Source organism: Nicotiana tabacum, chromosome 11 (assembly GCF_000715075.1).
Source record: "Nicotiana tabacum cultivar K326 chromosome 11, ASM71507v2, whole genome shotgun sequence".
In the NCBI taxonomy this organism is placed as follows: Eukaryota; Viridiplantae; Streptophyta; class Magnoliopsida; order Solanales; family Solanaceae; genus Nicotiana; species Nicotiana tabacum.
Genome location: NC_134090.1, coordinates 149,789,026 through 149,815,376, shown reverse-complemented (window position 1 = coordinate 149,815,376; position 26,351 = coordinate 149,789,026). Strand labels below are relative to the sequence as shown.

Sequence of the window (26,351 nt, the reverse complement as noted above, 5' to 3'; positions counted from 1 at the left end):
ACTCCCGAAGCCCATCCACATTGGGCACACAAATCCCGCCTTTCATCCTCAACACCCTATCATCACCAATAGTCACATCTATGGCATCATCGTGCTGAACTCTATCCTTAAGGACAAGCAAATGCGGATCATCATACTGGTGCTATCTAATGCGATCATATAAGGAAGACCGAGAAATCATACAAGCCAATACCCGATTGGGCTCCGAAATATCCAACCTCACAAACCGATTGGCCAAGGCTTGAACATCAACTGCAAGAGGTCTCTCCCCATCTGGAATGTATGCCAAACTTCCCATACTCACCGCCTTTTGGCTCAAAGCATTGGCCACTACATTGGTCTTCCCCTGATGGTACAATATAGTGATATCATAATCCTTTAGCAACTCCAACCATCTCCACTGCCTCAAATTAAGATCCTTCTATTTGAACAAGTGCTGGAGGCTATGATGATCAGTAAACACCTCACAAGATGAACCATATAAGCAATGCCTCCAAATCTTTAACGCGTGAACAATGGAAGCCAACTCTAAATCATGAACGAGGTAGTTCTTCTTATGGGGCTTCAACTGACGAGAAGCATAAGCAATAACTCTACTCTCCTGCATCAGTACACACTCAATACCAACTCTCGAAGCATCACAATACACGGTATATGAACCTGAAGATGATGACAAAACTAACACTGGAGCCGTGGTCAAGGCTGTCTTGAGCTTCTGAAAGCTCTCCTCACACTCATCTGATCATACAAATGAAACAACCTTCTAAGTCAACTTGGTCAAGGGCGTTGCGATAGATAAGAATCCCTGACAAACCAGCGATAATAACCCGCCAAACCAAGAAGGCTGGGAATCTCTATGACTGAGAACTGTCTGGGCCAACTCTGAACCACCTTTATCTTCTTCAGATAAACCTAAATACCCTCGTTGGATGCCATGTGCCCCATGAAAGCCACTGAACTGAGCCAAACCTCACACTTGGAGAATTTTGCATAAAGCTTCTCCTCCATCAATCTCTGCAACACAACTCTCAAATGCTCTGCATGCTCCTCCTAACAACGTGAATACACCAGAATATCGTCAATGAAGACTATAAAAACGAGTCGAGATAAGCCAGAACACGTTGTTCATCAAATTCATGAACGCTGCTGGGGCATTGATCAACCCAAAAGACATCACCAAGAACTCATAATGACCATATCGGGTCTTGAAAGTTATCTTAAGAATATCCGAGTCCCTGATCTTCAACTGATGATAACCTAAATGGAGATCAATCTTGGAAAACACTCTCGCTCCCTGAAGCTGGTCGAACAAATCATCAATACGAGGCAAAGGATACTTGTTCTTAACTGTTACTTTGTTCAACTGCCTATAATCAATGCACATCCTCATAGTGCCATCCTTCTTTTTCACAAATAGAACCGGCGCACCCCAAGGTGACACACTAGGCCGAATGAACCCCTTATCAAGGCGTACCTGAAGTTGCTCCTTTAACTCTTTCAACTCCGCTAGTGTCATACGATACAGTGGAATGGAAATAGGCTGAATGCCCGACACCAGGTCAATACCAAAATCAATATCCACTACTAGAAACACAAACTTTTCCCATGGACTTATCAGTGGGAAATCCGTGGGAAATTTGAATATTCCCACGACATTCCCAGGGGAGACGCTTAGTGGGAAAAGGGTTGGTGGGAAAATAGTTTCCCAGGGATGTCATGGGTAATTCCCAGAGAATTTCCTAGGAAGAATTTTACGTGCACGGTGGGGTCACATAGTAGAATTTCCTACGACTACATTGGGAAAACTAAGAAAAAATAATAATTTAATTTTCTTAAATTTTCCACCAACTCTGTGGGAAGTATTAAAATTAATTTAGCAATTTTTTAGTTTACCCATGATAGTAGTGGGAAATATGGAAATATATATATGAACATTCACACGAGATTCAGTGGGAAATACTGGAATTCTGGGAAAAATGAACAAATATTCCCACAACATCGGTGAAAAATCCGAGGAAAATCTAAAAAATATTTTCATGACCAATTCTGTTTTTAGAACTATCTGCCAAACTGAATGTACACCACTTGCCAAACTGAATATACAACCAACAATATAAGACTAAATACAACTCAACATTCAAATACCAAACTCAACATTCAATCCAATTCATTTCATAAACAACATCCAATTCAATCCATTTCATAAAAAATATCCAACTAAACAGAGTAGAACAAAAACTCAAAAAATCCAACATTCAATATTCAACATCCAAAATACCATCCAAGACAAATTAATACAAGAAACTACTCCTTAATGATCATCAGATGGTGTCGGAGAACGGGGCAGAGGAAATACACCAGATGCTAAGAGAGAATTTATCTGAGACTTGAGGCTTTCAACATCATTAGTGACAAGTCTTAATGCCTCGTCCTTTCGCCTCATTTCTTCCTCCCATTGCCTTTATTCTTCTTCTCTTCGCGTATCTTTTTCTTCCCTCCGCTTCGCCTCTTCCTCCCTTGCAGCACTTTCTTGCATATACAACTCAGTAATGTGCGCCACTTCCTATTCAATTGCTCAAACTCATCCACATCAATCGAGCAATGTGAAGAAGAATAAGAACCACACAATTCAGAAGTAAGATGATTGAGACTAAACTCTGATCCAAGGCCGTAGGCTCTCCCCTTATGCACTCCACCAGCTGCCTTAATCCACATGTCCATGAACTTCTCTTGGGTTGGTTGGATTGACCTACCTTGATCATCAGTCGGTTGACTTTGAATGAACTTCTCCAAGATTTGTTTGAAAATATTCAGTAAAAATATTATAATTATTATAAAAGTAAATTTTTATTAAAGAAAATTATGCAAGTGTAATGTACAACATTGTTATCTTGGATATTATTTTGGAAAATATTATGAGTATCAATAAAATATGGAGAAAAAGGGTCAGAAAAGAAAGTGTTGTCAAATACAAATAATTCAGAAGACGTTGAAATTGAAATCTTGGAAATGATAAAAATGAACTTTCCCTTTTCTTGTTCCTTCTAGTGTGGCTATAATAGTAATACACAAAGTTATTGAAACATGACTAAAATGTACAAAAAAGCATTACACTTCATTTATTTCCCCTTTTAAGTTAAGAATTAGTACAAATGGCCTTCTCTGTAGGGAAATGTTTTGGACTTTCCACAACATTTGATCCGGTGCATCAAAATATTTTTAGTTCTAAACCTTACGTTTCATCATTTTTCTCCAAGAAAATTACCCTGCAAAAATGTGTCAAGGCCAATATTCTGTCCCAAAAACCTCTGTATATTTCAGCAGTGAGTGGATTTGGACATGTTGATGAATCAAAAGAGTCAAAATCTGGGGACAATTTGGTCCACTGCAATGCCTATGAAGCAAGCAAGCCACATTCAATACCAATTAGCATTGATTTTGATCAAGAAACTCAAGTTGTTGTAGCTCAGAAGCTCAAGATTGGGATTTATTTTGCAACATGGTGGGCTCTGAATGTGACGTTCAATATTTATAATAAGAAGGTTTTAAAATATATCTTAATTATATTATGAAAGTACAATCTGAAAATTACTATATTTGATGTTATGTCATATTTGTTTTTATACCTATTTGAATGTACAATCTAAAAATTTTGATTGCTGACTTTTGCTTGAGTAAGAAAAAGGAGATTAAAATATATCTCTGATAGCTACACAAAGTGGCAATCACACTTATGCTAAACATAGAAAAATTTCAACAGCACAACTAATTCACATATAGAGACACAGGGATTCATAAGCTCTAATTTATACTCAACTTTTGTTTACCGACAGATCTTGTTATCACCAAGTTATATAGCACAAAATAATAAGCTATCTTTCCACGATAGGTTTTGCTTAAGGATTCAAAAGTAAAAACAGATCTATGTGAATAATATTGTTAATCTTACATGGGTTGTCTCTGCTCGCGTCTCGACCCAAGTTATTTTTGTTCCATCCTTCAACTTCTTCATGTGGGTCTCCTCAAACACCTCATCATGAGTAACTGGTCTTCCTTTAGCCTTTTCTTGAAAAATAAAATATATTAAAAAAAATGATAACTAAAGCAGTTATAAATCAAGAAAAATATAATAAACACATTACCAATCTTCTTCGATGAGTCTCCATACTAATTGAACCCCCCGTGTGCATAGAGCTACCCTTCTCGGACATACGGGCTTCCCTTCCCTGGCGGCTCTTCTTCTCAAATTCCAGAGATTTCCAATATTCAAGAAGGTTAACCCATAAATCATCAAGAATCCAAGTTGGCCTCACATTATTTTCTCGAGCAGTCCGAAGCAAATCAAAAAACCTATCGGAACATTTCTTAAAGAAAACAGTCCATACCTCTGCCTCAAGATCATGTGACCATGCACACTTTATCTGCAAATAAAACATGTTAGATTGAATAAAGCGAGCTAAAATAAAGTAATGATTAATTTTACCCTAAATTCAGTAAACATTCTGTCCCTAATGTGACATGGAACTTCTGACCAGGACCTCCATGGTTCGTGATAAAATGAACACATTGATTCAACCACGGCTTTTGTAGCCGAGGAGGATAAAAGCTACAACAAATTTAAACAAGTTAGAAACTATATTTATAATTTCTTAGAAATTAAAAATATTAATACTTACCTTGCTCCATCGGGAACAATAATCAACCTCCGAAGATCATCATACTTTCCAACATTTGGAGGAGCATGCCTTTGTGTAGAAGTCTGTGTAGCTGTAACACTATCAGTGTATGGGAATGTCGAATTACTATCGACTCTAATATGTGGCCTAGAAACGCTGGAGTAGTTTCAGATGAAGGCATTGAAGACTGGGCATAATCGATGGGAATTTAGCTAAAAATATAAGGCAAAGAATGTTGCAATCTAATTTGATTGTAAATTAAATACATTACTAATCATACTTGCATATTATTCGTTCTTCTGTTACTAGATCTTTTTGATCAAATAAAGTTCTTGTATAACAAGATTTTAAGCTATTATCAAGTATATAACATCAATACGCCGGCTTATATGCTCCTTGTTCCTACTATTTTTTACAGAAAAATTTAGGCGAGTGAAACAAATTGCAGGGAAGTCTATCTGCTGCAAGACAAGTGCCTTTGTGCGCGGGGATGATGTCATTCATAAGCTATTTACTTAATCGGCTTACAGATACAAGTGAGCCTCAAACCAATAGATTTCTTCTCTATTTTGTTATAGAAATATGGTTCTAAATATCTTGAAACTTCTATATTACAAAGATAGAGCTGGTGGATACACGAGAATGCTCCGAACTCGAATTCTGTAACGGTGAAGCCAAAGATAGTAAAAATGTTACGAATTCACTTCTGTGCGGTGAAAATCGGGGGTGCGGTGAAATCTGGGGGACCGATCTCCCCTTGACATAATGCTTCGAAGAGTGACCCCGGAAACACGGGATCTCGGGTCAGTCGCTTCCCTCGAAACCTGTCGATGCCCTGCCAAGAATAACATCGGCTGACGCTTTGACGAACGCAGGAATTCCCCGAGAAATGCAACCGGGGTCGATCAAATCTATTCAAGCGGCACGTCGCCAGCCCTCATGCGACGTAAAACTAACGGGCTATTACATCTCATACTTTTTTGTCATTCTAAGTATTTTGTACTAAGTTTGGGCGTCTCCTTTCTATAAAAGGGGGATCGCCAACACCTTGCAAGGCAAAGCTCCATTGATCCTACTCAAGTGCAATAATATCTTCTCTCTCTCTCTCTCTGTTCTCTAATTTTCTTATTCCCCTTGGTTCAAAGTTGTTTATCTTCGGTCATTCTCCTTACCACTTGGTACTAGGCCGCCCCCGTATTCATTGCTTCTTACCCTTTTCTTCATTTTATAGATTAATATTGGCCGAAAGAGCCCTATTTAATTATACCTTTAACTGTTATCCCATACCCAGTTGTCCCCGGTAGTTCGAGATCGATATCAACGCCGACCCCGAGGTCCCATCGACCATCTCTGCACTCGGATAACAGGCCCCTTTGGTTTGATTACTTCCCCGTCTTAGCTCGCATTTTATTATTATACTTCACGTTCTTAGCATTAACTGCTTTAACAACTAGCTCGAGAATAGATCATGTATTTTTAGAATCCCATTTACAAATTTAATTATTGTTACCATTTTTACGGTAAATAGTTTGGTGCCCACCGTGGAGCTAAAAATAATAGTGATTATTTTCTTGCAAAATGGCGTGGCTATCCCGGCCGCTGGAGCACCACCGCGGAATCCTAATATCGCTCCCGGACCGATCCTAGTGGGCGCAGATTCACAGGACACACAACAAGTCGACGAAACTTCTCACACCGACAGGAGCGTACAACACAGCGACCAACAGGAAGCACAAAAAACTCCCGCCTGGGAAGAACAAGAAGTTAGTCTTCATATTATTTTTGAGATGTTATTGGTAAAACAACTGGCCACCGCTCAGCTACAAAGCCACCCAAGAACCCCTAGCACAGCTGCACCAGAGACAGCTCCTCCCATCGAGCAAGTACTCGAAAGGTCAAGCAACAACGATCAGTGGCAGACCCCGCCATCGTAAAAATGCTCGAGGACCTCACCAAAAGGATTGAATCAGGTGATAAAATGATCGCAGCCAACGATAAAAAAGTCGAGACCTACAACTCTAGGGTCGATCATATCACAGGTGCGCCCCCAGTCCTCAAAGGTTTGGATTCAAAGAAGTTCATTCAGAGGTCGTTCCCCGAGGAAGCAGTCCCAAAGCCCATCCCAAAAAAGTTCAGAATGTCGGAACTCCCTAAGTACAACGACACCTCTGACCCTAACGAACACGTCACTGCTTACACCTGCATAGTAAAAGGCAACGACATAAAAAATGACGAGATCGATTCTGTGTTGCTGAAAAAATTCGAAGAAACGCTTTCAAAAGGGGCCATGATGTGGTACTATAACTTGGCTCCCAATTCCAGAGATTTGTTCGTCATGCTAGCAGACTCCTTCGTAAAAGCACATGCCGGAGTCATCAAGGCAGCAACAAGGAAATCCGACATTTTCAAAATCAAGCAAAGAGAGAACAAGATGTTACAGGAGTTCGTATCCTGCTTCCAGATGGAATGGATGGAGCTGCCACCAGTCTCCGACGACTGGGCAGTGCAGGCCTTCACCCAAGGCCTGAACGAACGAAGCTCGATGGCTTCAAAAATGCTAAACAAAATCTAATCGAATACCCGGCCGTGACTTGGTCAGACGTTCACAACTGATACCAGTCAAAGATCAGGGCCGAGGATGATCAGCTGGGAGCCCCTTCGGGCTTAGTAAACCCAAACAGAATCCTAGCAAAAGAGACGAAACCAAGCAAAGAAAGGTACCAACCGTACCTTGAAGACAGAAAGAATGCCCCGAGGCGCAACCAACCCCGCAATGATCGGAGGATAGATCGAGGACATGACCCTCAGGGGCTCGTCAACAGAACCAGGTTCGATCGAAACATGGCACCAATGAACGCTCCCCACTTATCGGAATACAACTGCAACATCGACATATCAGAAATCGTGTTCGCTATCGGCAGAATCAGGGATGCCAAGTGGCCCAAACCAATACAGTCAGACCCTTCGCAGAGAAATTACAACTTAGTGTGTGAGTTCCACAACACACACGGCCACAGGACCGAGGATTGCCATCAACTGCGAGAAGAAGTGGCCCGGCTACTCAACAAAGGGCACCTTCGGGAATTCCTTAGCAATCGGGCAGAAAATTAGTTTTGGGATAGGGAGACAACCAAGAAAAATGAGGCAAACGAGCTGCAACACGTCATCCACATGATCATGGGGGGCGCCGATGCCCCGCAGGAACCCATGATGAGGAAAACAAAAATATCCATCACTAAGGAAAAACGAACACGGAGAAATATCCCTGAAGACGCCCTCATGTTCAGCGAAGAAGATACTGAGGCTCTGTCTCGACCCCACAATGACGCCCTGGTAATCTCCTTTCTTGTGAATTCTTTTTAGATAAAACGTGTACTTGTGGATACAGGTAGCTCGACAAATATTATCAGGTCAAAGGTAGTAGAACAACTCGGACTAACTGGACGGATCGTGCCCGCCACTCGGGTCCTTAATGGGTTCAATATGGCGAACGAAACAACGAAAGGAGAAATCATCCTTCCGATTACCGTGGTCGGCACAACCCAAGATACCAAATTCCATGTCATCGAGGGAGAAATGAGGTATAACGCCTTGTTTAGGCGACCGTGGATACACTGCATGAGAGCGATACCATCCACTCTCCACCAGATGATAAAATTTCTGACAAAGGACGGGATCAAAATCGTCTATAGGGAACAACATGCGGCAAGGGAAATGTTCGCAATACACAATGTGTTACCATCGCCCGTACCTCCGCTCCTGAAAAAGCCAACGGGTGAATCAAGTCTCAACCCCGATCGGGTTTTACAACACAAAATAGAAATCCGCATCGCGTGTCCGCCCTCGAGCGATCATAATAAGCCAAACCCAAGGTGCCACCAGCCTATCTCGTTTTAAGGTACATCCATTCCTTTGTTTCATTTCAAATTCAAAACTAACCCTCATGCAGGCACTCAATCGAAGATACCAGTACACTAACACTATTAGGAGACCTCGAAACCCCCAAAAGCGCTCCCGTTGCACTCTTTTCCTTCGACCGGGTTTTTTATCCCAAAAAAGAATGGTTTTTACCGGCAAGGTTTTTAACAATGCAACGGCTATGAAGCTGCTCAAAGGGGAAAAACTCCACATAACTGCTCGAAGCTACCCTTATGGCCAACTTTCAAGCGGCGAGGGGCATTCCCCTGGAAGCCACCCAATTAAAAGAAGGTGGAGAAACACCAAGCAAAGGTTCCTACGGGGAGATGATGTATAGGGCCAAACGGTCGATGTAATCAGATCCCGCCAAAGCGAAAGCATGTATTATCATATCGGGCAATCAAAACTTCCTTTTTATCAATGAAAAAAGAGAAGGGATCCTTCTCGGAGTAAGGCAACATGAAAATCACCGAAGTAACCGCAATCGACCAAAAATAGGTCAACTCAGCACAACAACACAGGTATTGCGCCAATGGATCGGAGAATATCTTCCAACATCTCACTCTCCAAAAGGTAAAGTCGCAGTATACTCTCGACAAAAACCTCTCCGCCAAATACGTCCCGAGACACTCGGAGACTTAAAGGGTTCAGCGCCAACACGACCCCAGGGTCGGAACCCTGGGCTTACAAAGGCCCCACAATGCAACTCCGAGTACACGAGAAGTGGTCTTCAAAACTAAGCAAACTCGATAACTCAGAAACTGTCTCCAATCGCCATCCACTGGAAAATCCGAAACTGTAAGACCCTAAAGGGCAGACTCGGCATAACCAGATCTATTCTACGAGCTGTAAGACCTCAACAGGCATGACAAACTGTAAGACCTAAACAGGCATGGAAAATCCCGAAGGCTATATATCACATTTGTAAAAATCCCTAAAGGGCATACGCTTGATGTAGACGCCTAAACGATCACTAGGGATCAAAAATGGCTACAACCAAATGCATATGACTACGGTCAAAATGGCTGATATAGCCAAAATAACGCGACTCGAGGATGCCAGACTGTCGCTAAAAAATTGCAGGCCACTACTCCAAATATACTTCGAAAAGAACCGGTTAAAACAGGCTTCCCTCAACAGGCAAAAACGAGCTCTAACAATGTCGGCTCCAAAATGCAAAAGCGTCGATCTACTCCACCTACGAGCTATGAACCTTACGAGGTGCTCGAAACATCATCGACAACGACTTGAAATTGAGGTTCCTCTAGGAACCGACGATGGGTCAGGCAAAGCCTACAAAAAAGCCCACGAGAAAAAACAGTGTAAGAGCCATTGTCGCCAGCTAAAAAATCTTGACAACTTGAGGATTAAAATAAGCTTGAATCGTAACCCGATTCGGAGACCGAATCCAAAATAGTTGAGGTAAGCCTGCGTGTCACATACTAAAAGGTCTCAACGACCAAATGGCGTAAGTGCCACTATCGCCGGCAAGAAACTCAAGGAAATTTGAGGGTCGATTACAGCTCTAATAGCAATGTGAGTCGGAGACTAGACCCGAAAATTGCAATATGCCAAGGGCGCGACATAAATGCCACTATCGCCGGCAAGAGAATCGGGGAAACTTAAGGGTCGATTACTCGAATCGCGACGCAACTCAGAGACTGGACCCAAAATAGTTGAACTGCAGGATGCCTAAGGGCAGGGCTCGAAAGATACCGTCGTCAGTCGATTAAATTTCCAGGCCACGCGCCCGTGAGGTCACTTCGACCAAAAGCACAATGAGCCATCATCATTCGCCCATGCAGGTGGGAGAGAGCTTGAGGGTCGATTGAAGCACCAGTCACAATGAGACTCACAAACTAGACCCAACAACCAATTGGAGCGGCGAATGGCCAAGGGCAAGAGATCAAAACAAATACTACCTACCCTCAGGGGCACCAAAAATTCAAAGAGCAAGAAAGCTCGAGTCGGAGCCTGACTCAGAGACCAAGCCTAAATAGCAAGGCCAAGCACGGAGGCCCCGGCACCTGCTCACGTCATGCTTAAGAGCCCCCGATCTGCCCGATCAGTTTCGGACCTATGAGGATCCCATCGAACAACAAAACCAGCCCGCCCGGTCAAAAGCAATAACAAAGAAAAAGGTACAGAAGAAACAAAGCTTCAAATTACTTCTTATATATTGCATGTGCAAAAAAGGCGCACTCTCCATCTACAGGCATATTCTGCATATATCAGAAACAAAGTGACAATAAATGACAAAATCTACACTCCGCGCTAAAAGGGATACAGCTTGTCAAAAATCGCCCTCCGTAACTTCAGCAAGAAGTGACCAAGCACCACGATTATTCGCCTGGCTCGAGCCAATTCCTTCGGGAAAACGGAACCCCTTACACCAACCTGCTCGAGTACATCTCCTAGGGACCTGCAACGAACATATTTCTCGAATTGCCATCTCCTGACCCGCTTTGGTTCGGCTTAGTGTCACTTTGGCCCAAGCATCAATTATCTCGGCTCTAAAACTTCGAAAGATCAAATTCGAAGTTTCCCAATCATACCCGGCTAAACTTTGGCACTGTCACAAGTCAAAAGAAGTTGGACCTCGAAAAGCAGAGACCTTGGCCGAGACATTCACCCCCTTAGAATCTTGAGCCTGCACTTGAGCCCTTAGCTCCTCATGATTCACTCTGGCGAAGCTTGACGTCGCCCATAAGGTACTCCGAAACCTCCAATTTTTTCTGCAGCTAATATAACAAAAAAGGGGTTAGCCCTAAAAGTAGAGGGGGGCGAAGCGTGTACTACGGGAAGACACCTGCTCCATCAAATAGCTCCCATAATTTGGGCCTATCACCCCGGAATCAAAGGCTACGGAAACACCCGGCTCAATTGATGCATTTTCTTCAGGGGCGTGAAACGGCCTCGCCTTGATAAAAGGCTCTATCACATCACATATCTCACTATCGTTGTTTCCCTCCTGGAAATCAACAACCCCCCAGAGGGGGTACATCCATGCCCCCAAGGGACCGTCCGACACCAACAACGCCCGCGACAAAGAAAGAAAAGAACGACTGTTGGACTCGCCATCATCACAGATAGAGCCGGCGAAGCGCGGGGCGTACCGCCTGAAGGACATCCTTTCATCCCTTCAAATAACTGACGAGAGTTTCGAAGGTGTGGTACCAACACCTAGGAGGAACGATTCACCTTAGCCTAGTCTCTGCCTTAAAGACAGCCATTAAAGGTAGGTTCCGACGACCCCCGAGGAGGCGAAAGTAGCCTCACATTGCATGTGAGAAAAATGGGGACAAATTCAAAAACAACCAAGGGCACCATCCATTAGCATCGTATCCGGCGTAGATATGATAGCCAACCCCAGAAGCCTCTATCGCAGTAAGATAAAGCCCCAAAAGGCCAGCAATGCCTTCGCCAACACGAGATTAGCACACAAAGGCCTCCGCCAAAGGAAGCCAGCTAGCAAATATAGTTGCATCTTAACATACACTCATACGGAACAGTCCCCGGATATCGATCTAGATGATCCAAAGGTAGGCAGATCTCTGCCCGGAGACTACATTCGAGAAGCCACCGCGTCCCTAAACCCTTCGACCCTCGGTCAAGCCTCCTCTCAAAGGCAACTACGAAGTTCGAAGACACCACCCACGCCTTCACAGTAAGGATCTGGCGGGCCGATGTTATTGGTTTTATTTTGGGCCAGGACACAAAGAACCCTACGCGAAGCCATTTTATCAATCAAAAGCTCCACGAAGGTCCGAGGAAGTACCCAAATACAAGCAAACTCCTCAGCAACAGTCAATCCTATACATTATAAAAGGATTATCTACATCGAGATCAATAGGGACCCCCGGGTACCCGAAGATGACCTTCATCCGGATGACATTCCCAAAGGCCCCGAAATTTGGTGCATGACCTCCAAACAATTTAGAGGACCATGATAGCCTGGAACTGTCAGAACGATCCAAGATTGGTCCGAAGTACGATGGTAGGTTGGAGGAGAACCATGTTGATCAGCAGGAGATCAGAATGAATGCACACACTCAAGTCAGATATCGGCGATCAACAAATAAAAGAAGGCATTCAAAGAGCCTTTAAGGGCATGGGAGCATACAGAAACAAACCAAAGTAAGGAAAGCAGAAGTCAGAGAAAGTATATTCATAATCATAAGAAATCCATAAAAAACAACCCTCAAGGGGTCCTTACATATGATTATAAAATCCTGCGAGGGGATCATCACGCAAAAAAGAAATCCAAAGATATACATACAGCAAAAGCCAAAGAGTCTAGCCTACTTTTTGTGCGGCATCTCTGTCGTCATCCCCTCGAGCATATGACCTCAAAGAATATCTTCCAAGTCCGAGGCCCTCAGGGACCTCATCTCGATTCCTTGAATGGCATCTTCAAAAGGAAGAGAGGTGAGGGAAGGACACAAGAAGTGGTTGGGTGAAAAATCTGGCTATCATGAATCCTTACTAGTATCAAACCCACCAAGCCACTTTTTAAGACGTTGCCTCGGCCCGGGAAGCAACAACCGCGGAAACCGCCGCCACACCCCCCAAGAATCCAAAAGGGGTGTAACGCACCAAGCCAAGGGAGGAGGGTGAGCAGCGGTGTATAATCTGAGCCCCATCTTGAGAAGCGGTGCATAGTCAAAAAGATACCCCCAGGGTCGGAAGGAATCAGCCCTCTGCCTCATCGGCCCAAGCTGACAACGACTGTAGCAACAACAATAACAGCAACGTCAATAGCAGCAACATCACGACGGCACAATTCCGTCCAATCAAAAAGAGATCAAGAAAGGAGTCAAGGCGCATATAGCGTAAAATCTTGAAGCATGTGGCCTCGAACACGGTAAGATGGTTTAACTTCAAGATTGCAGAAAAAGAAGGAGAGATAGGTATCGAAGAAAGTCTAAGTAGAAAAGCTAGCCACAAGGAGCCCCATTTATAGGGAGGGCAAAGCAACCGACGGCGCCATTACCTCCCTCAAAATTGCAACAGCAGGCATAGTCAATGCGTTCATAGAAGCTGAACCGATAACAACGATATCACTCCAAAGGTCGTAACATTTAGGGTGATCCCGAAGAAGCAAAAAGGCAAAGTACCTCGATACTTTTCAAAGAAGGGCTGCATCATCGGCATAATACCGCTATAGGGGATCGGGAAATGATATGTCTATACTGTTTCTTATCACTTCCCTCTAAGAAACACGGAGACTATCTGTGTGTGATGAAAACCGGGGAACCGATTCCCCCCTTCCCCCCGACTAATGCTTAGGAGAGTGATCCAGGAAGCACGGGATCTCGGGTTGGTCGCTTCCCTCGAAACCTGTTGATACCCTACCAAGAATAAATATCGGCCGAGGCCCCGACGAACACAGGAATTCCCTGAGGAATGCACCCAGGGTCGATCAAATCTATTCAAGCGGCTCGACGCCAACCCTCATGCAACATAAAACTAACGGGCTATCACATCTCATTCTTTTTTGTCATACTAAGTATTTTGTACTAAGTTTGGGTGTCCCCTTTCTATAAAAGGGGGGTCGCCAACACCTTTCAAGGCAGAGCTCCATTGATCCTACTCAAGTGCAATAATATATTCTCTCTCTCTTCTCTTATTTGCTTATTCCCCTTGGTTCAAAGTCATTTATCTTCGGTCATTATCCTTACCACTTGGTACTAGGCCGCCCCCGTATTCATTGCTTCTTAACTTGTTCTTCATTCTATAGCTTAATATTGGTCGAAAGAGCCCTATTTAATTATACCTTTAACTATTATCCCATCCCCGGTAGTTCGCGATCAATATCAATGCCGACCCCGAGGTCCCATCGACCATCTTTGCACTCGGATAACAAGCCCTTTTAGTGTGATTACTGCCCCGCCTTAGCACGTATTTTATCATTATACTTCACGTTCTTAGCATTAACTGCTTTAACAACTAGTTGTGGTATAGATCACGTATTTTTGGAGGTCCTTAATAGATTTAGGCTTGAATTGGCGAAAATGGATTTTTTTAGCGTTTTTATGGTTGATAGCCGAGATTTTGATATGGGGGTCAAAATGGAATTTCGGAGGTTGCAGTAGGTCCGTTGTGTCATTTATGACGTGTGTGAAAAATTTCAGGTCATTCGGATTGAGGTTTGACAAACGTTTTGATCAAAAACGGAATTCGAAAGTTTTTAGAACCTTAGGCTTAAATCCGATGTTATTTTGTTGATTTGATGTTGTTTTAGGTGATTCGAAGTTTGGTATGAGTTTGGATAGTGGTATATGAGTTGTTTGTTCTTTTAATTGAGGTCTTGTAGGCCTCGATATGATTTCAGGTGGTTGACGTGAAGTTTGGAGTTGGAAATTTGCAACTGAAGCTGATGAAGTTCCTGTAATAACCGCACTTGTGGCTCGGGACCGCAGAAGCAGACTATTAGCCGCATATGCGGAATTGGGTGTGAAGAGCAGAAGGCGCAGGTGCGGAAGTTGGGCCGCACCTACGAGACCGCAGATGCGGTTTTGAGGGTTTAAGTGGAAACCACAAAATCGGTTGTCTAGCCGCAGAAGCTGTCGTCTAGCCGTAGAAGCGGCTCCGCTGGTGCGGAAAGTGGGTCGCATGTGCGAAAACCCTGGGCCAAAAAGTATATAAGGTTTCTTTCGCGAATTTTTGGTTATTTCATCATTTTCTCATTCGGGTTTGAGCTTGAGGGGGCAAATTGAAGAGGGATTTCAAGAGAATTTCATGGAGGTAAGGTTTTTGGACTCTAAACTTGTTTCTATGATGGTTTTTGAGTGATTAAGCTTGAAATCTATGGAAACTAGTAGCAAGAATTGGGGGGTTTAGGGCTTGGAAATTGGAGACCTTAATATAGGGATTTGAGGGGTCATTTGTGGTGGGATTTTGGTATCTAGGTATGTATGAACTCGTGGGAGGATAAGGAGTTTATTGATGTAATTTTTATCGGATTCGGAGACATGGGCTCGGGGGTCAAGTTTGGCCAATTTCGGGATTTGTGTTGTAATTTGATTATTTTCGTATGGGCTTCATTCCCTTAGCATATTCTAATGTTATGATTCTGATTTTGGGTCGATTCGACGCGAGTTGAGGCCGAGTTGAGGGGCAAGGACGTCGCGGAGTAGTATTTCACCCGGTTTAGGTAAGTAACCATTGTAAATCTGGACCTGAGGGTATGAAACCCTGGTATTTCGTATTGTTTTGATAAATGAGGTGACGTGCATGCTAGGTGGCGAGCGTGTGCGCGTGCACCGGTAGGGATTGTGACTTAGTCCATCCTGTAGCTACTATTAAGCCGCGTATTTTGACTTAAAATCAAATGATATTCCGTGTTTTAGAGATTGATACTATATGTTGGGTTGTACGCCGTGTTTGGGGCCATGTGCCGACCTGTTTAGACCTTAGGTGTATTTTTACTAATTTCCTCACTCTGTTTGATTTGAAAGCATATCCTTAGTCATGTTTTACCTGTTATTTGTTTTAAACCGGTTTCATCACTCCATCTCTTAATATATGAAAACTGTTTGGGCTGAGTTCCTTGATTTTTATTGATATTCCCAAGTGGTCGTGAGGTTAATGACTGAGAGAGGTTTAGGACCTAATGGTGAGGATTATATATCTATTATGGATTGGGCTGCACGCCGTAATGATATTATATATATATGGATCGGGCTGCACGCTGTGGTGATATATAGATGGATCGGGCTGCACGTTGTAGCGGTATATATATTGGATCAGGCTGCGCACCGCAGCGATATGAAGCTAGGGCTGTAGGAGCCCCTTCGGAGTCTGTACACCCCAGTGAGCGTAGTCAACTATAAACTATGGATCTGGCTACACGCCACAACGATTATTATGATTATTATCTTTATGAGATATTATTGAGCAGGAGTGCTGAGTGTGAGTACTGGTTGACGAGAGCTGAGTCACGAGTGACTGAGAGGCTTGCCCGAGACGCTATATTTTACGAGTGACACCTTGCCCGAAGGGCTTGTTTATGACTTTTGTTGTTTTCATTCTTCTTTTATACTGAGCCTCTGTTGAAAATGTTTTCAAAGGATTTGTAATCGAAACTGAAGTTTTACGAGATGACTATATTTTAAATTGCAGAATTTGACTTGATATTTTTGTTAAGACTTATTATATGATTTTAACTGTTCGTCACTACACTCAGACCTTATTTACTTTAGTTACTTACTGAGTTGGCGTACTCACGTTACTCCCAGCACTTTGTGTGCAGATCCAGGTGCCCGGACATCAGAGTGAGAGCTTCCAGCACTCTTAGAGCTTTACCGGAGACTACAAGGTAGCTGCACGACGTTCGCAGTCCTGCTTTCCTCCTTCCTATCTTAGTATTATGATGTATTATTCACTCAGTGCAAGTTGTATTTAGAGACTCTTGACTAGTGACACTGGATTTTATGGGCTGTGTTGGTATTTTGTACTGATTTTCCGCATATTCTATTTTATTCATCTATTTCATATGACGAATTTGAGACTTATTCGGTACTAGAAAAATGATTTTTTTATAAAAGACTTCGTTGTGGTAAGTATTTGGTTGGCTTGCCTAGTACTGTGATAGGCGCCATCACGAACGGGATATTTGGGGTCGTGACATTTAAACAACACTATGCTCTCTTTTTTGGCATTTTCTTCTTTTTCTGATTTCTCCTTTTAGTATTGGTTTTGTGTTTGATGTTATGAAATTCTTCATGATCCTGCTCTTGCACCTCAACGCTGTTATTTTCTTTCTGCTCTACTGCTTTAGCTTCTAACTTTTTTCTTTTTCTATTTCTCTTTGTATTAGGGACTTGCCATTGCCCCTTATTCCCCCCTTCTTGTACTTCTTTGGCATTGTTCATAACTTATTTTCCTTTACTTGATTCTCCAGATTCTTTTGTTGCTTCTTTCCCTTGAACGCCATGTACTCCATGAGTAGTATTTTCCTTCTCATCCCTTCCTTTGTTTTGATCCTTGTGTGTCCCTGATGTGTTGTCCTTCTTATTATCTCCCTTAGCAGCTTGTCCTTCATGTTCTTAACTCTTAGACTCTTTCTCTTTTTTCTTTTCCTTTTCTAAAACTCTGCATTGTACAAGAGAGTGGCCAAGAATACTACAATGTTTACAATATCTTGGCACTCCCTCATACTCCAGCTTTTGTGTGAATCCTTTTAAGGGGTTTAACTTATCTTCCTAACCAACCCATAAGGAATTGAGAAGCGGCTTAGTAAGATCAACCTCCACCGTAACCTTTGCCTTTATTACTGTTAGAATATACTATAAGCCATGCGTATTGTTATAGTATTCTTTATGAACAATTATTTATTTACTTGTTTAAATTCAATAAAGTTTCATTTTAAATAGATCATGTGTTGGTTTGTGCGTCCATTGCTTACATAGTAGATGATTTAGTGTATAGAGTTTAGCTTATACACGGAAGATTAAATCATCGGTTCTTGTAAGACATAAAAGTTAATGTTCACAATCTAATGATGGAATTGGACAAATCATCGGAATGATTGTAGCACAAGATTAAATATAATTTATCTTGATTATGGGAATGGTTTAATTCCAACTTCTTGTGCTAGTACATTTTGTATGTATTGAACGGATCAATTAGAGATGAGTATTTTATACTGACTTTATAAAATAATTTCTCTAGTCCATTTAATGTACTTATACTCTTAATCCTGATATAATTATTATTAGCTGTGTATGTCACTTGTTGTTTTGATTTATTAAAAGGCGAGATTCTTTCGCGAGTCAATAAGCCTGATAAATTGGATAACAATGATATACATTGGCGAAGTAATAATTAGTTGATGGAATCCATGTCTCAATTTTGAGATTGATGATACTCCTTTATGAAAGCTTATAAGTTTTCATGTGTAAACCCGGCCGGTGGATTTTGTATCCGACACATGAAATAAGTTAAGTGTAAGTCTAAAGGAAGTAATCAATAAATTAAATAGTCAGTAATTTAATTTGATTGATTAGTATCTGAATCTTAACATGGGGAGTTAAATAAGGTTTTATGGAAGAATTTCGAAATTGAACTAAGGAGTGCAATTACGAATTTTTAGTGGAATAATTCGTAATTTATTATGATGGAAATTAGTTTCAGAATTTCGAAATTAATATCATAATAGGAAGCCTTGTTAATTAAATTATGTGGTCCCTACTGTGCCTAAATAATAGAAAATAGTGGAAACTGTTGCTTAGTGGGAAAGAAAACGTGGAAACCGTCCCTTAGTGGGAGAAGGAAACCTAACAGGTTTTGAAAACGGTTTTGACCTAAAAACGCAGCTATATATATGGATATAAGGGTTGGACGTTTTTTTGATGATTCTGACTGTTGTTTCTACTAGAATTTTGCCCACCCAAAATTCTCTTTTTCGGTTATTGTTTGGGTAACACAGTAGAAGACTGTGGAAAGCTGCTAGTGTGTTTTCAACTGAGGAACTGGAGAACGACCTAGATTTGTTGTGTTTACGCTTCAAGAGGTAATCCTAAAATCTCCATACGTGCTAGTTGTTTAGATTACATGTGAATAAGATTCTGTTATTGCTTCCGCTGTGGTATATATTCCATCAATTGGTATCAGAGCTTACTCACGTCTAATTAAATAATTAGGATAAACCATAAGGATTAATATCATGTTCTATATGCAAGTTTTGAATTACATGCAAAGTTTGTTTTTCTGAAAACCTGCACTGTTTTTTTTTGTGTGATTATCCGTTATGGGTTGTGTTGATTATTCTGAAAACTTGATGTATCCTTTTAATATTGGTGATGTTGAGTTAGAATAATCTGAAAATTGAATTTTATCATGTAAAACGGAAAAACACGTTTTGCTGAATTAGAGCAGAAAATCGGAGGTCAAAAAGTTGACGGACTCCGATTGACCTGAAACTTGGCAGGTCCATGCAAAACGGCCCAGTGAGCAATACTCATGGATTCATGACTGAAGTCGTTTTTTGGGCGTTCAGGGTCGTTTAGATGGTGTTTTTGCTGTTTTTCTAAAATTTTGAAATTTTGTTTTAGTTGTTTTTAATTCCAGAAATTGTGGGGATCAATTCCCTTGGTCCCCGGGCTTAAAAAATCAGTGATATAATGTTTTTACACGTTGACGTAGGTCTTCTTCCATATCGGATAAAAATATTATGAATAATCACTATGTTATACTAGTCATTGATTATTTGTATTTACTCTCCATCTAAGTATGCATGTTGGTTCAATGGGACTAATATATGTTGAATGTTGATATTCACTTGGCTTAAATTAACAGTTTACTCTCCATCTGAGTATGACATGTTTAAGTTTATGGAGTGAAAATCTGTCATTATATATGTATATTGCAAGAATAGCTTATTTCTCATCGAAATTTGTTGTTCAAGGTGCATAGATTGTATATATATAATGTGTTTTGAATTTTAATGTTCATAATACAAACTGATTTGATCTATTTAAATATTTAATGTCTCCCAGATTAACAATGACTGCTTTTAATCCCCTTACTGCAATTCTTACCCAAAACAAACTTGAGGGTCCAAATTATGTTGATTGGAAACGAAATTTGGATATTGTTCTAATTGCTGAAGAGTACAAATTTGTGCTCGATGAGGTGTGTCCAGAAAAACCTGGAGATGATGCCACAGATGATGAACAGAAGGCTTACCAGAAATGGATTAAGGCTGATGAGATGGCGCGGTGTTACATTTTGGCATCCATGTCGAATGTTCTGCAACATCAGCATCAGTCGATGGAGTTTGCTTATGACATTCTGGAAAATCTCAAAGAAATGTTCGGAGATCAGAATCGTGCGGCTAAGCAGACTGCCATGAAAGCCCTTCTGAATACCAAAATGGTTGAAGGTTCATCGGTCAGGGACCATGTTCTGAAGATGATGAGTCTTCTGAATGAACTGGAGGTCCTTGGAGCTAACATTGATAAGGACACGCAGGTTGAAATGATCCTGCAGACTTTGCCTGACAGTTTCAGCAATTTCGCCTGAATTATAACATGAACAAAATGGATTTGTCCCTTGCGAAATTGTTGAATGAGCTGCAGTCGGCAGAGACTATTATCAAGTCCCAAGCTCCTCCCGTGGCATTGAATTTTGAGGCAGGTTCTTCTTCTAAGCCGAGAGGCGGGCAGAAAAAGAAAAAGGCTCAAAAACCCTCTGTTGGTGGCGCGACTGCTGGTGTGAAAAAGGCTAAGGGCAAGTGTTATCACTGCAAGCAGCCCGGGCATCATAAGAAGCAGTGTCCAACTTATCTGGCCAAGCTGAAAAATAAACCAGGTGATTTACATCTACTTGTCGTTGAAACATTTTTAGCGGCTGTTTCTACCATGTCATGGTGTGTAGATTCGGGAGCCACTAATCATATCTGCACTTATTTGCAGGGGTTTCAGGTAACGCGGCGGCTAAGTAAAGGAGAAATCAATGTTTATCAAGCAGACGGTTCAGCAGCCCCAGCTTTAGCATTAGGAAATATTAGTATTTCGTTTGGTAGTGGTAGAGTTTTAGCTTTAAAAGACACATTATATGTACCTTCCGTTATAAGGAATTTAATTTCGGTTTCTAGCGCTATGAGAGATGGTTATAATTTTAATTGTCATGACGTTGATAAATGTGTTATTACTCATAATAAGCGTTATCTCTCTTCGGCTACATTGATTAATGGTCTTTTTGTTGTTGACTCTATTCCTAAACCGTTACCACCTAAAGAACTGAATAATATTGATTTACCAAGCAAGAGAAAACGTTCTTCTGAATTGAATGAAACATATTTATTTATGGCACTTGCGTTTGGGTCATATAAATCTGAACAGAATTTCCAGGTTGGTCAAGGATGGACCTTTAAGTTCATTGAAAGTGGAGGCACTACAAACTTGTGAATCTTGTTTAGAAGGGAAAATGACAAAACGAAATTTTCCCTCAAAAGGAAATCGGGCAAGTGATAAATTAGAATTAATTCATTCTGATTTGTGTGGTCCAATGAATGTCCAAGCAAGAGGTGGTTTTGAGTATTTTGTGACTTTCACAGATGATTACTCAAAATATGGATATATTTATTTGTTGCGTCGAAAGTCTGAATGTTTTGAAAAGTTCAAAGAATTCAAGACTGAGACTGAAAAGCGACATAATAAACATATCATGACACTAAGATCTGATCGTGGTGGGGAGTACCTCTCTACAGACTTTATTGGTTATTTATCAGAATGTGGAATTACATCTCAATTATCTGCACCTGGAACTCCACAACAAAATGGTGTAGCTGAAAGAAGAAATAGGACTCTTATGGAAATGGTTAGATCAATGATGAGTTATTCCGATTTGCCTTCGTCTTTTTGGGGACATGCCTTAGAAACGGCGAATTATGTTCTGAACTTAGTTCCTTCAAAGTCAGTACCCTTGACCCCTACAGAATTGTGGACTGGGCGCAAGCCTAGTCTGCGGCATATTCGAGTTTGGGGTTGTCCGGCACATGTGCTAAAGAGGAAAACGGATAAATTGGAGGCAAGAACGGATGTATGCGTGTTTATAGGCTATCCAAAAGGGACGAAAGGTGGTTTATTCTATTTTCCTAAAGAGAAAAAGGTAATTGTTAGCACAAATGCTAAGTTTCTAGAAGAGGACTATTTGATGAACCATGTTCCTAGAAGTAAACTCGTTTTACAGGAACTCAGCAAAGGAATGGAAACTCAGTCATCTGAAAATCAAAACGACCATATCCAAACCCCAGAAGTCGATTTTGACATACCATTGCACTTTAGTAGTGGGAGAAATGTCAATAGACTTAATGTACCACAAGAACAAGTGCCCGCAGTCATACTACCACAAAGTAGTGGGAGTCATGTTGATCAGACTACACAACAGGAAGAAGTCGTTGATATCCCTGTGGATAGCATGGAGACTCAGGTTCCTGATGATGTTGTGGTTCAACCACAAAATCAATGTGATGTAGTTGCAACTGATGTAGTGCGTAGTTGTAGTGGGAGAGAAATAAGACAGCCAGTTCGTTACACGCTCTTGGGAGAATCATATGATAGGATCCCTGAGGAGCCTACCTCCAAACCTGTCAATTACGACCAAGCACTACATGATAAGGATGCCGATAAGTGGGTTGCTGCTATGAAATCAGAGATGGAGTCTATGTACTCTAATCAGGTTTGGGATCTTGTAGAACCAACTGATGGGGTTAAACCCATTGGATGCAAATGGATCTATAAGAAAAAGAGAGGTGTAGACGGAAAAGTACAAACTTTTAAAGCAAGGCTTGTAGCGAAAGGGTTTACTCAGAAAGAAGGGATTGACTATGAGGAAACCTTCTCGCCGGTAGCCATGCTTAAGTCTATAAGGATTTCTTATCCATTGCTGCTCATTATGATTATGAGATTTGGCAAATGGATGTCAAGACAGCTTTCCTTAATGGAAGTCTTGATGAGTGCATCTATATGATGCAACCAGACGGTTTTATGGAAAGTGGCAAAGAGCACATGTTGTGTAAGCTTAAAAGGTCCATTTATGGACTAAAACAGGCATCTAGGGCATGGAACACTTGTTTTGATAATGCGATTAAAACTTTTGGTTTTGATCAGTGTCTTAACGAATCTTGTGTATACAAAAAGTGGGATGGGAACAAAGTGGCATTTTTGATCTTATATGTAGATGACATACTGCTCATAGGAAATAATGTGGGCATGTTGAATTCAGTTAAGCAGTGGTTGTCCACACATTTTGATATGAAAGATTTGGGAGAAGCGGCTCATATCCTTGGGATCAAACTCTTGCGAGATCGCAAGAAAAGGATATTAGGCTTGTCCCAAGGTCTTTATATTGATACAATACTCTCGAGGTTTAGCATGCATGATTCCAAGAAAGGATTCCTTCCTTTCAGACATGGAATTTCTCTATCTAAAGATCAGTCTCCTAAGACTGATGAAGAGATAGAAAAGATGAAGGCGGTCCCTTATGCATCAGCTGTGAGGAGCCTCATGTATGCTATGTTATGCACTAGGCCTGATATCTGCTTTGCCGTTGGCGTTGTTAGCAGATTTCAGTCTAATCCTGGGAAAGAGAATTGGACGGCGGTTAAACATATAATCAAGTACCTGAAAAGGACTAGGGATTACATGTTGATCTACCAATCGGATGACCTGGTACCTATTGGGTATACTGATTCGGATTTCCAATCAGACAGAGATTCTAGAAAGTCTACCTCAGGTAATGTGTTTACTTTTGGAGGTGGAGCCATAAGTTGGAGGAGTATCAAGCAAACTTGTGTTGCTGATTCCACCATGGAAGCCGAATATGTGGCAGCCTCTGAGGCAGTCAAAGAGGCAGTTTGGCTCCGTAACTTCCTGAGAGAGTTGGGTGTGGTTCCTTCGATTCAAGCACCAATTATGCTTTACTGTGATAATAGTGGTGCGGTTGCAAATTCAAAGGAGCCACGAAGCCATAAGAGGGCAAAGCACATTGAGCGTAAATATCATTTAATTCGTGATATAGTGCAGAGAGGGGATGTAGTGGTCACCAAGATTGCGTCAGAGAACAACTTGGCAGATCCGTTTACTAAGAGCTTACCACAGAAGACTTTTGATAAGCATATAGAAGGAATGGGTGTCAAAATTGTAGACGCATGGTTATTAGTCTAAGTGGGAGATTGTTAGAATATACTATAAGCCATGCGTATTGTTATAGTATTCTTTATGAACAATTATTTATTTACTTGTTTAAATTCAATAAAGTTTCATTTTAAATAGATCATGTGTTGGTTTGTGCGTCCATTGCTTACATAGTAGATGATTTAGTGTATAGAGTTTAGCTTATACACGGAAGATTAAATCATCGGTTCTTGTAAGACATAAAAGTTAATGTTCACAATCTAATGATGGAATTGGACAAATCATCGGAATGATTGTAGCACAAGATTAAATATAATTTATCTTGATTATGGGAATGGTTTAATTCCAACTTCTTGTGCTAGTACATTTTGTATGTATTGAACGGATCAATTAGAGATGAGTATTTTATACTGACTTTATAAAATAATTTCTCTAGTCCATTTAATGTACTTATACTCTTAATCCTGATATAATTATTATTAGCTGTGTATGTCACTTGTTGTTTTGATTTATTAAAAGGCGAGATTCTTTCGCGAGTCAATAAGCCTGATAAATTGGATAACAATGATATACATTGGCGAAGTAATAATTAGTTGATGGAATCCATGTCTCAATTTTGAGATTGATGATACTCCTTTATGAAAGCTTATAAGTTTTCATGTGTAAACCCGGCCGGTGGATTTTGTATCCGACACATGAAATAAGTTAAGTGTAAGTCTAAAGGAAGTAATCAATAAATTAAATAGTCAGTAATTTAATTTGATTGATTAGTATCTGAATCTTAACATGGGGAGTTAAATAAGGTTTTATGGAAGAATTTCGAAATTGAACTAAGGAGTGCAATTACGAATTTTTAGTGGAATAATTCGTAATTTATTATGATGGAAATTAGTTTCAGAATTTCGAAATTAATATCATAATAGGAAGCCTTGTTAATTAAATTATGTGGTCTCTACTGTGCCTAAATAATAGAAAATAGTGAAAACTGTTACTTAGTGGGAAAGAAAACGTGGAAACCGTCCCTTAGTGGGAGAAGGAAACCTAACAGGTTTTGAAAACGGTTTTGACCTAAAAAACGCAGCTATATATATGGATATAAGGGTTGGACGTTTTTTTGATGATTCTGACTGCGGTTTCTACTAGAATTTTGCCCACCCAAAATTCTCTTTTTCGGTTATTGTTTGGGTAACACAGTAGAAGACTGTGGAAAGCTGCTAGTGTGTTTTCAACTGAGTAACTGGAGAACGACCTAGATTTGTTGTGTTTACGCTTCAAGAGGTAATCCTAAAATCTCCATACGTGCTAGTTGTTTAGATTACATGTGAATAAGATTCTATTATTGCTTCCGCTGTGGTATATATTCCATCACTGGCCTCGTCCGATAATCAGTGGCTATATTTATCGACAGTGGAACATCAACTGGGCCATGAACCTATTTCACATAGTACCAAGTATGACAGTGGATTGGTAGTCCTGGTAGGAGAACCTATACAGGTACAATTGGTGAGTCCTACTCCGGCTTAATGTTCGGAGTCCATTTTTGAAGCCACATAACCATATCATCGATTTCAATTGATCATATATACCATACGGTTTTACAGACTTCATCATTGGTGACATCAGTAAAAACATTTCGAAAATCATAGACACCAATTTTAACTTCACCTTTAAGCTAAACTTTTTCAGCAAAGACCAATCTAATGCACTCAATGTTTGGTTGAGTTCTCAGAAATTTACCTGTAATTGTGTATTTGCACTCCTATTCCACCACCCTATAGTAGTCGCTTGTCTTGAAGATGAACGCAGGCATTCCATTGAGGGTGGTAACTCTGCCTTTCACATTTGGGCCCCCAAGTCTATTTCCTTTGGGTTTTGCCGGAGAAGCTATTGCTGAGGCATAGCCATTTTTAAAAGGAATTACTTCTTCTGGGCTGTTGGCAGTAGCCGGAGGAGCAAGGCTTTTACTTGGACGCGCCACTATATGGCCGGCCGGCAGAGGGGGATATAATGTTACTGTTAGACAGAGGGGGTACGGAGAGCTTTTTTAGCTTAGCTTTTAATGGAAGCTGATTTCCATATAATAAGTGTTGTCCTGAAAAGTAGGATTATTAGC

The 26,351-nt window shown here is 41.0% G+C and overlaps 1 protein-coding gene across 12 annotated transcripts; it reads right to left on the bottom strand.

The window, feature by feature from the left end:
- Positions 1 to 2,170: 2,170 nt before the first annotated feature.
- LOC142166395 (uncharacterized) lies at positions 2,171 to 26,351 on the bottom strand. 12 transcript variants are annotated; one of them, XM_075225555.1, is made up of 7 exons: positions 25,976 to 26,349; positions 4,677 to 4,832; positions 4,484 to 4,606; positions 4,143 to 4,421; positions 3,950 to 4,060; positions 2,657 to 2,784; positions 2,171 to 2,563 (listed from the first exon to the last, which is right to left on the bottom strand). In XM_075225555.1, exons 3-7 carry the CDS (start codon positions 4,565 to 4,567, stop codon positions 2,440 to 2,442), a joined length of 726 nt encoding a protein of 241 aa, XP_075081656.1. In that variant the 5' UTR covers positions 4,568 to 4,606; positions 4,677 to 4,832; positions 25,976 to 26,349; the 3' UTR covers positions 2,171 to 2,439. The 12 variants fall into 12 exon arrangements, 9 of the variants coding, with proteins under 9 accessions (XP_075081656.1, XP_075081653.1, XP_075081650.1 ...); XM_075225552.1 differs by having other exon boundaries at positions 2,171 to 2,784; positions 4,677 to 4,863; XM_075225549.1 differs by having other exon boundaries at positions 2,171 to 2,784.

What these genes read in the sequence shown, in the direction of transcription:
- LOC142166395 (XM_075225552.1), bottom strand. Translation starts at nt 4,567, where the DNA reads ATGTGTTCATTTTATCACGAACCATGGAGGTCCTGGTCAGAAGTTCCA. An exon ending in AGACTCATCGAAGAAGATTG is followed by an intron (nt 4,061 to 4,142) that starts GTAATGTGTTTA and finishes TTTCAAGAAAAG; the next exon opens with GCTAAAGGAAGACCAGTTAC. An exon ending in CGCGAGCAGAGACAACCCAT is followed by an intron (nt 2,785 to 3,949) that starts GTAAGATTAACA and finishes ATCTTGGAGAAG; the next exon opens with TTCATTCAAAGTCAACCGAC.